Here is an 11,491-nt window from a genome sequence, read left to right as displayed (position 1 = left end):
CTATGTATATGTATCAATGATTGTGTTTGTATATCTGCATAAAATTTGTATTTGTATACAATTGAACCGAAATAAAACATTTCTATATCAAATATCTCTCTCTCGCTTTATACAACACAAATTATACATTGTAATTTGTATAATTTGAATTTGTATAAAGCAAGAAAGAGAGAAAAGCAAAAGAGAACTAGTAGGGGAAGATTTGTGTTTGTATAATTATAAGTGTATAAGACAAAAATATATGTATTTGTATTTGTATATACAATTTTCTCTCGCTTTATACAAACACAAACACAATTTATACATTTGTGTTTGTATAAAAGTGAGAGATGCGAGGGAGAGTGGTGAGCGAGATCAGGGAGAGTGGCGAGCGAGAATTCTAGGAAGAGACGCGAATAGCAAGTATTTGCTACGGGTTAGAATTAAATGAAACTGTAATTATAACATTTAATTTGAATTAATAGGTTGTTATTTTATACAATTTTCCCTCTGTGGTTATTAATATTATTACTCCCGCCTCAAATTATCTATCTAATTTCTATAGTTATCTCAAATATCTTAATTATGAGGTGATATTAGGATTGTTTGAAGTATCAATGAGTACCAAGAGTAAAAATATTTTTTTTTAAAAAACTCCTAATTAATGCTTTTTTCGTCCATTTTATTTGTCAATTTAAAAAAAAAATACAAAATGATTTATTACTTAATTCTTAATATACCTTCATAATTAACTATAATTATTTCCAAATGCATAATTAGCCGACGAAGTAGTTTGCTAACAGTTGGAGGTTGGACTTCAGTAGAGGTAGGTGGGGGAAAACAAAATAGAAATCATGACTTTTGAAATCATTTGGTAGAATATATTTACTTTAGTATGAAATAAGATATATCAATAACGTATCCATTACTATTTGATGTATTAATAGATTCTTGTAGTGCTAATATCATAATTTGCTACGTACTAATATACACCCTAAAATACTAAATAGGATGTACGACTAAACTGAAATTCCTACAAGACAAAATTAAATAAACATAACTAATATATATTGTTTTCTCTAATACATCATACCAAACGATCCAAGTATTTTGGGTACTGTAGTCAGTGCTGTGATACAAGTTTCTCTGCAAGTCCGAAGTTGCAAAAGAAATTAACTGTGTAATGGCAATTTTGTAACCTCAAAGCAGAACGCATGATACAGCCATTTAACATAATCATCACTGAATAATACATTGAGATAACACAATTGCTTCAACAAGAACTGCTTCCACTTTATGACGGACCGAAATGTTAAAAAAGGCAGACACATTATTTTCACTACCACTAAAGATACAATTTTATCAACTTCCACTTTACACAACACCCCGTAAGCAGTTCAACTCATCTCATAGGAAATGGATTCGCATATTAACTACTTGTACAGGCGGAATTCTTAGGCATATAGTTATTATACTTATGGTAAGTTCTCTGATAGTAAGAAAAACTAGTGATTTTTGAGGTATCAGTTGATGGTTGAAAACCAACGCTTGTTGATAGCGCCTTCAGTGTACTAGTGCACTTGAGTCTGCTAGACTTTCCTCTGGAAAAGAAGTGAGCCTAATAAAACAGCAATGCCTGCTATCGCTATTGTAAACAGAAGCCGCTTTTTGGAGAACTCTTGTGGCTGCCTTCTTGGTGGACCACGGTCTCTTTCTGCTGTGTGTGTGTTCCTTCAGAGAAACCAAAGAGCAACAAAATTAAAAAACATATACCAGAGCACTTGACATGCAACAGATAAGTTATGGTGTCGAAAGTTCAATTGATTGTTCAAGATTTGGTCCCCATTTACGGATTTGAGAGGAAATGGTGGAAATTCATTTCAACAAATGAACTACAAACAGCTTGCACTATAGCGAGCAAATAAGAAACGGAACACATGCTCAGGCCTGGGAACTTTGAGTCTATGAATTTCATTCTACAGATGGTAAAAATCATGTTTCTTCACCTACTGTTTTAGAACTTTCAGCATTGACCATTGCATGATTCCACAACTGCTTGTTTTCTTATTCACAATTTTACACTAAACACGGGTTTTTTATTTGATGCACTACTAAGACTAGTTAGTAGTGACAAAGAATCTGAAGCCCCTATATCTCAATCTTAAATTCTGAATACCGACATGTCAAGGTTGAGAGTGCAGAACTTAAACATGTCAGCCATCTGATGTATATGAGAGAAACGGAAAGACTTCCTCCTGATAGGTTCATCAGTTTTTTTTAAGGTTCATCAGTTATTCAAAGAGAGGATAAGGTTGATTACGGGTAAAAAAAACTTTTAGCTTGCTGATTTTCTGGGGCTTTAGCTGGTTAAATTGCACATATGCTGACCAATCTATGTTTTAATTCAATGCCGTGGATCATTTTAAGGGCCATCCACATACTAACAGAGGTTTAAATAGTTATTTGAGAGTTGAAATATGTCAATGGGTGATGCCGTGAAAAATATTAGAAAGAGAATTTAGCATTGGGGAGCTGAAGAAAAGACGAAAACTTCTTCAATCAATGTAGAGAAGAAAGATGAAATCACGGAAAAAGATGAAGTTGTTATGAATAAGAAAAAAAGAAGTAAACAAGTTCAAATGCAAGGTTTGGACACTTTGGAGTCCGTTTTAAGTGATCGTTAAGTAAAAAGTCTATGCATTTTTATATCTTCTGTCATTAACCTTAATGCATCAGGGAGGGGATTTACAAACTGGTTATTGTACCAATAAAATAGGAACACATTTAGGTCCCAAAAAAAAAAACAGACAATAAGAATGCCAGGGAATAGCATGTTCGCAATGGGAGTGGAACTTGATCTAAAGAATATACCAACAATGGATCTTACATATCAATATTATAAAAGACCTCGATAAGAGAATATCTGTAAAAAGCCATTTAAGCATATAGTGTCTTTAATACCTGGAAGATTCTGCAACATTATTTATGATTCCATTGCATCTACTCTCATGAACATCTCTTTCTCGGAGTCTAATATATCTGCTACAAAGATGACATAATTCTGTCCGGTTCCCACATACTTCCTGGGGTCAAGGCAGTGTAAATATCACACTAACGAGCAAGATGCTAAATTCTAATCACTCCCGAAGATACAAAACATGAAACGATACCAGAACTTTGATATTTCTTATTACCTGATGCTCAAATAGATCAATTGCAGGCAAAGGAAACTCGCAATATTCGCATGTCACAATCCTTTTTGGGCAATTTTCACCTCTATGAACAGCTAAAATCTCACGTTCCATTGTCTCGCTACACAAAGAACATGCAACCTAAAAATAAACAAGCACAGTAATAACATCAAAAGATATAGTTTGCCTACAGATTTTCCATCTAAACTACAAAAAAGAGAGAACTGAATATTATCCCTGCCCCACGGCAACCACAGCCTGCTCTCTCTCAATAAAAACTGAATGGAGAAAAGGTGAGAGAACATTTAAACAATATCTTCTACATATGTATCCTAAGGGAGGAAGAAAAACTTTAACCTAAATCCAGTACTCTTAGAGATGATTCTCCATTTCAATATCCCTATTACTTATTCGTTGGTAATACTTGAATAGGAAAGGCACGAGCCAAAACATCTTGGGTTCTCTAAAGCCCTACTACCTCTTGTTTGCTCAATAGTTGCTAGCTGTTTGTTCTTAAAGCAAAATTTTAGAAGATATATTCAGCTAAAAGTTAAATCTAACATTAACATCACATTTTGTAAGCAAAAAGACAACAAAATAATACTTGTTCGATTGCTCTGCAGGCCTTAATACCTCTAAATTGTGTGGTAGATTTTAGCAGTCCATTCTTAAGGCAAATTTTCAAAGATATAATCAACTAGTTGAAGCTTAACGCCACTTGTTGTAAGCAAGTAGACAAAAAAATAATACTTGCTATGCAGGCTTAGCACTGTAAACTATTAACAGTCTGAGGAATCATTTTGGTTTCACCGATGGCAGATCATTCAAAAGCTTGAGATTTTGCTGTGGGTAGGGGCTGCTCAAGTGCTCAATGGTAAATGCTGTTTACCCCTCCCTGTTCATGTTGTTTATCACTACTCAAAACCTCCTAAATCGTTTATAAAAAAATCTAGAATGGATCACATGCAACACACTATCGCGTCCATGCTCTATACAGAAAATTCAGTTGCAAGGACTATCATCAAAACAAAAATGAAGAAGGCCCAAGGAAACCTATGTACTCAGTTGATTATAGAGACAGCAATTGAAATCAACAGGCAAATTCAGTTTTTTATTTATTTTGATAAAAAAAGGCAAATGCACATTGATGACTTGAAAAGGTAGGATTAATTTAGAGTAGAGTAGACTAATTGAGCAGCGGAAGACCGCACTCATCGAGATTTTTTTTTTAGTCAGTTTCAGTGAAGATAATTATACACCCTCTTATGCTATTCCAGCTTGTAACTCAACTATCTGAGGACATGTGGAGTATGAAAACTAGTGAGTTCTTAACCACATCACCTAAGAGCAAATACTTATTATCCACATCTTCAGATTCCATAAATTACACCATGAAGTAGATACTTCTTGTTTTTTCTAACCTATACATTCTACAACTACTGATGCCAAAAGGAACGAGATAGTGAAACATGTGGGCTAAGGCTTGATACATCATACATCTATTCATGTTTATAAACACATATTTCTAGTTGTATTCTTCTTCTTCTTCTTTATTTTAAACTTGTATGGTTTATCATTGGTAATTGTAAAACAACTGACAGGGAAAAAACCCTTGCTCTAAACAACCAAGGGCCACCTGCTCACGGTTCAGAACTCGGTTGATAATGGCCCCGCCACTCTACCCCTCTCCACTTAAGACCAGGATTTAGTCTGTGACACAATTAGAAATTGTGTCGTGTGCTTAAGCTATACATTATGTGTGGTGCTCTTACCATCAAAGCAAAGCCCTGGGGGAAAATTATAGATGTCGGAATAAACATAAATATATAAAGAGAGCCTACACAACTCATGCAATTTTAATTTTAATTTTTGCAAACATGTTCTGAAACACAATTTTCCTTGAGATGAGGGTTTACCGGAAACAGCCTCTGTACCCCTACAAAGGTAGGGGTCCCTCCCTAGGATACACTGGGTATGTTGTAGTTGTATAAAAAGGGAACCCACATTATACATGTTTACAAATATATATATATAGATAGATAGATAAAATGATGTACAAATCCATTCAGCTAAACAGTATCTACATGATCAGCAAACGGATTGTACGTTACATCTATCTTCAAATGAGTAACATCTATTGGGATCACAAAATACAATCATATTCCTAGTTGTGCACTCCTTGCACAAAAAAATCGAGAATAAGTAAAGAGATAACAAGAAAATAATTTTTTTTCCTATAGTAGGATTACTACCCAATCCCATCACTGACAAAATGTATAAGAGGTCAGACGAATAAGGTCACTTACCGGAGCATGAGTGCTCAAGAAATGTTCCTCTGCAAACTTTCTAGGAACCATATCCTCACAGATTTTACATTTTTCAAGATTCCGGGAGCAGTGAGCAAAATGAAGATCAAGATTGGTGGAAGGAATTGCTCTGTCACTGTAAATATCACCATTCAAACCAACAGGTGCCGCAATGTCAGAAGTAAACAGAAGGATCAACAGTCAAACAACCGAACATAAAACAAACATGATGCTAGTAACCATGCATAAATAACAATATTGCCAGAAAACTACATTTATTAAAGAATCTTGTCAATTGATTTCTTCTATTGCTTAAATTACATATTAATCTTTTAAAGCATGGATTCTTCATTTCCAGTAGAGAAACAAAACCATTCTTCGTTGCAGAATCAAATATAAAAGAGTAAAATTGTGCTAATAAAAAGTCACATTAATCCACTAAGCTGAAAGAAACAATCAAACTGATGCTAATATAGGACAGTTAAAAATAGTCATAGAAACAGCAACTTTCCAGTAGTATAATTTTCGTAATCAAGCTAACAACTTCAACAATTAATACACCTTTCTCCTTCCGAGCTAAATTATATCCAGAAACAAACATCTTTCGAATTAAACTTCCAATAATTCATCAAACAAACACAAAAACGAAAAAAAAATGAAAATTCAAATAAAATTACCAGTGACTGCAGATGCTAGTGGCTTGATCAGAAACTACAGCCATTACTCCGCCCCAAAAGGATCCACGAAAATCTCTCCCTTTGAATTAAAATCTATAACAAATGAGAAATTAGCAAAATTGAATTATTAAGAAGCAAATATGAAGAAAATTAATTAATTAAAGACAGAAAATGGAGTTAGGTAAGCGAATTGGGAATCAAAATTAGGTAAAATCAATTTCTAATTTGTGACGAATTGAAACCAAAAATAAATTTGAGGATTTTATTATGGTTGAATTAGAAAAACAACCTAAGATTCTCCGAATTGGATTTATCGAAAGGATCAATAGATTGATCTGAGAATTGTATCCCTTTTTGTTGGATTGAAGAGAGAGAGACTGTTGGTCTCTCTTTAGCTAAGAAAAATGGAGTCCACTTTGACGACGATTATGTTCCTTTTACTTACCGGGTCGGACTCCGATGATTGATAAAGTTTCTCGGTTTCTCACGCTCCTTTGCTGCGCGTGCATATGCAGTCAATGATGGGCTTAATTGGGCTGATGAGTATTATTGGGCTTATGTTATGGGCTAATTCGGGTTAGTTTGATCAGTTTTGGATTTGGTCCCAGGCCCAAGTTGAGGGGAGTGAGCTCCATTATATTACACCTTAGAAATGGGTGGTTTTAAATTTTGACCTCTGTTTAAAAGTTAAAATTTATTAAACGTAAAGTTTTTTTTCATAAAGTAAGAAAGATCAAGATCATCTACCTACAAAACACTAAGATCTTGTGCTAAGTTTTGCATGTCGAGGCATGCACAAGAAGGGGCTTCTAATTAACTGCGTTAGTTACCACCAAAGGATGTGATGTAGTGGATGAGGTTGTTCCTCTGTTAATTGTCGGTCTTGAGTTCAAGCCAATTGAGTATGAAAAAAAATCCTTTATAGGGAATGTTTCTCGCCGAATAGGACCCTACACGATACGAATCCAAATTAGTTGGGAGTACTGAACGCCGAATGAAAAAAAAAAATGTGTTAGAGTTTTTATTTTTATTTTGAAGTTCTGTTTTTATATGATTCCCTCAGCTTGAAGAAACAAAAAGTAATTGAGAGTGTGTTTAGTTTTCCAATTTTCTCATATTAGTTAGTAGAATACATAAATTCCGTAAATGATATTTCATTCCTAACTATCTCTTAACATATCTTGTCTCCTAAATGTTTATTTAATTTATATATAAATATTTTAAGAATAATATTTTTTATTTGCTTATCAACACTAAAAAGTAAGTTAAAGCTACTTATTTTCTGGGGTTGGGGGGGGGGGGGGGGGGGATTTTATGTGAAAAGCATTTTTCTTCCTACCAAATACAGTACCCTAAGTTTTATCTACACACGATATACCAACAACTAACAAGACATCCATTAAGACTTGTCCAAATTGTTTCATTGGCATGACACAATTAAAAATAGAAGAAAATATAATACAATAAATAATGGAAAAATTCAAACCTAAACTAATAAATTACGACTCTTAATTTTTGTCAATTGATCTTCTAGAAATTCCCACCAGTCCTAGCTCAATTCTCCAAGTACTAATTTTTTTCTCACATGTCCGATACTTATTTTAGAGCCGGTTAAAAAATTCTATTTTGAAATAAAACTCTCTCAATCAAAGACGACTCCCGTAATATTACATACTCACTAATAATAAAGTTGTTAATCGTGCAACTTGCATTATAATTTATAAATTTGCACTACTGGCTACTCCAACTTGCTGCCTTGCTGGTCATATGTTTCTTTTAAAAAAGTTCCGGATTTCTGGTCAATTAATATAGGAGGAAAAAGGGAGAACATGCGTTAGCTATTAAGAAATTGAGTACGTATTTTATTTTGCATAAAGATAAACAAATACGACAAAAAATTAATTTATAGGCCACACCATGATTATCTTTCCCTTCTCAATAAAATAGAGCACATAGTGATGATTAGTGGAAATATAATGGGTTAATCGTAACAATAATAGTAACCTTAATTTTGGATATAAGACTTCATGTATTGATAAATAATCGATCAATTGCTCTATATCAATAGGGCACGCCATGCTATTCTTTTTTGCCTATGCCTACTCTCCGACCTGATTTAAGGATATCTTTTACCCTTTTTCATATCCACAATAAAAGTCACTCCCATTTCATTTTAACATGCTATAGCATTTTACTACGACATATAAGTATACTTCGATGGGACAATGACTTACTAAGCAAACAAAAATGAACAGCTCCAATGAATCTTAAATTTGACGTATTGAAGGTATATCATGATAGGAAGAGAGAATCACTTTCTTAGTTTTGATATCCGTGCCCATATGATTTGGCTGATGATTGACACTTGTCCATCCTTTTTAGTTGGAGGTGAAATAAAGCTCCCTTAATTTTCTCTTAACACCTTCATTGGATGATACAAAAGCAAGAAGTATCTTGACTGGTCCAAGAAATCTTGTTCACGTGGGAGTCAACCAACTAGACATTACTAGTTCCTAAAACAAGATAATCATAATTATCAATCCCCCACCCTTCAAAGTTCTTGTTATATCTCCAAACAATTTTGAACTGATATTATTACATTATGTTTTTGGCCACCTGATATAGATAATTAAGAGGTTGTTTGGTAAAGTTTATAAAAATAATGTTAAATAGAGTGTATTAGTAATGCATGCACATTAGTTATACATAGATTGTATTTATGCATTGTTTGATTTGATGCATTAAATAAAAAATTATTTTCAAAGATACTCTTCACTATATGATGGAAAAGATATATATAAAAAAAAAGGTATTGAGGGGCAATTGAGTCTTTAATTAAGTTAATGCATGCATTAAACCATTGCATTGCTAATACCTAGAAATTCATGGTATTAGCAATGCACACCTTAATACACAATAGAGTGTATAAGTAATGCAAGCAATAATTATACATAGGTTGAAAATGAGTACCAAACAATAATACTCAAGGCTAATACATGCATTATTTTTCCTAATACACTCTATCAAACGACTCCTAATGAGTGTAAGGAACTCAAAGATATGCATATAATTTTATTTTACAAGCTTATATATATATATAATAAGTGGGAATATCTACTACTTAGCACATGACAAGTGTTGGATGATATGTGCTTCATAGTGTTGTACATTCTTCTTTTATGGTTGTACCTTTAAAATTTATATTATTGGACAATTTAACACCATTAATTACCTACTACTTTATTAGCCAAAAAGTTTGACCTCATTTGGGCCCATTTATTATTTATATGTTTTCAATTTTCAATATATGTTGTCTATCTAATTCTTTTTTCCAACCTTTTATTTTAAACTTCTTGAAATTTAATTACCTATTTATTACTCTCTCTATGCACTTTTAATTGTTATGATTTCCTCTTTAGAGTCAAACTATAAGAATTTTAACTAATATTTTACAATGTGTTTTTTCATCATATTCATAGGCAAAAAATTACAATTTATAGTACTTTTTGTATAGATTTTGCATATTATTTTTTTTAAAATGTCGAATTAATACAATCTGATTTAACTTTGAAAATTAGTCAAATGGACTTTCAAAAAGCGCAACATGACAAATACAAGTGGACGGAGAGAGAGTATATTTTAGCTACAAAATATATTAGAGGTACAACTTTTTAAAAAATTTAAATTTGTATTGCGTTGACTCTTGAAATCTTATCATTGTCATATGAATTTGAACAAATTATATATTATTAAAAGTTACATAAAAGATACTATAAATCACAATAATTAGCAATTAAAAATATTTTTAAATCATATAAGAAATTTGGTTGACTAATTGGAATAGAATAAGTACCATGTACTATTTGAAAATAACGTCAAAATTTCTAGAATTCACAATAAATTAACAACTGAAAAAATTTATGATTATTCACGAGAATTGAAACATGAGTAACCTATATTATTCAAAACTAACGCAAAAATACTATAAATCACAACAATTTAATAACTTCAAATATATTTTTAAGAAAACATATAAAAATAGACTGATCTTCAAATTCCATTTATATCACATAAGTTAAAACAAAAAAAATTAATATTTATTGGGCTCGTGCTGGCACGGGCACCAAATATCTATATATATGTGTGTCACAAATGGAAAAGTCCCAATCAAGGAAGCAACATATATCATTTACAAATGACTTAAAAAGCATTAAAAATTACAATAATTACCAATTTAAAATATTTAAAAGTTATATAATACAATACGTTGACTCTCAGAATTCTATTAGGCTCACATATATTGGAATACAAAAAATAACACATATCATTTTAAAATTACCAAAAAAGTATTATAAATAATAATAATTAACAACTTAAAATATCTGAAAGACATTTTAAAAGGGTTAATTTTGTAATTTTATCCATATCACATAAATTAGGACAAAGTGACCAGTAATGTACATTATTTGAAAGTTACATAAAAATATCATAAATCACAATAATTAATAACTTAAAACATTTTTTTTTTAAATATGAAAATTTGGATGACTCTCCAAATTTCATTTGTGTCACATAAATTGAGACAACAAAAATAACATATATTGGGTCCATTTTAATTTATTTGTCTTATTTTTTATAATTGCGTAAAAATACTATAAATCATGATAATTGACAATATAAAATATGTTTTGAAAAAAATACAAAAAATTCCACTAATTCTTGAAGTGAATCTATCGTAAAAATACTATAAATCATGATAATTGACAACATAAAATATTTCAAAAATGTTGTATGTGGGTAGTCTTATTATGCCTTAAATAGCGTCAAAGAAAGTACAAATTTGTGATAAAAATTTTTTATTCCTTTATCCACGCAAACAATTGCTTCAAAAATTCAGTTATTAGCCCAAAACATACCATTTATATTATTAGCACGGGCCACATTATATATGTATATATCTTGCTCCTGCAAATACAATCCATATATAGTTGATAGTTCTAATCCCTCCAATAAGAAAAAGGTAAAGTAAAAGATAATAATGAAACCTAGGAAAAAAGTTGGATCATAAAATATTTAAGCATGCTTGATATTTGATAACTTGATGGAAACATGAATATTATATTATGATGATTTGACTATGAAATGATAACTTTTCACGTGAAATCAGATCTCTAAACTTCGTTAAACACATTTATTACCATTTAATAACTTTACTGTTATCGTGTCATACTGATACAGTACTTAGGTAAGTTTTTCAATAAAATAACATTCATGATATTGTTATGTCATACATTTAAAACTTTAATTATTTGCAAGGTCGTTATTGCTGATGAAATAT

At 31.5% G+C, this 11,491-nt stretch overlaps 1 protein-coding gene across 1 annotated transcript; it reads right to left on the bottom strand.

Moving 5' to 3' along the window:
- Positions 1-1,205: 1,205 nt before the first annotated feature.
- On the bottom strand, positions 1,206-6,312 carry LOC125814195 (uncharacterized). Its single transcript, XM_049493650.1, has 5 exons — positions 6,154-6,312; positions 5,477-5,612; positions 3,174-3,311; positions 2,941-3,062; positions 1,206-1,710 (listed from the first exon to the last, which is right to left on the bottom strand). The coding sequence occupies exons 1-5, from the start codon at positions 6,195-6,197 to the stop codon at positions 1,569-1,571; spliced, it is 582 nt and encodes a 193-aa protein (XP_049349607.1). The 5' UTR covers positions 6,198-6,312; the 3' UTR covers positions 1,206-1,568.
- Between the last annotated feature and the right edge of the window lie 5,179 nt (positions 6,313-11,491).

Source organism: Solanum verrucosum, unplaced genomic scaffold, assembly GCF_900185275.1.
Source record: "Solanum verrucosum unplaced genomic scaffold, falcon-dt-bn FXZP01000230.1, whole genome shotgun sequence".
Classification (NCBI taxonomy): Eukaryota; Viridiplantae; Streptophyta; class Magnoliopsida; order Solanales; family Solanaceae; genus Solanum; species Solanum verrucosum.
The sequence above is the reverse complement of the archived record's forward strand: the minus strand, read 5'-3'. Positions and strand labels throughout refer to the sequence as shown.

Coding starts and splice junctions, on each gene's coding strand:
- LOC125814195 (XM_049493650.1), bottom strand. CDS start 6,197: ATGGCTGTAGTTTCTGATCAAGCCACTAGCATCTGCAGTCACTG. Junction 5,613..6,153: donor ACTAGCATCTGCAGTCACTG/GTAATTTTATTT, acceptor TGATATTTACAG/TGACAGAGCAATTCCTTCCA. Junction 1,711..2,940: donor AATGTTGCAGAATCTTCCAG/GTATTAAAGACA, acceptor GTTTCTCTGAAG/GAACACACACACAGCAGAAA.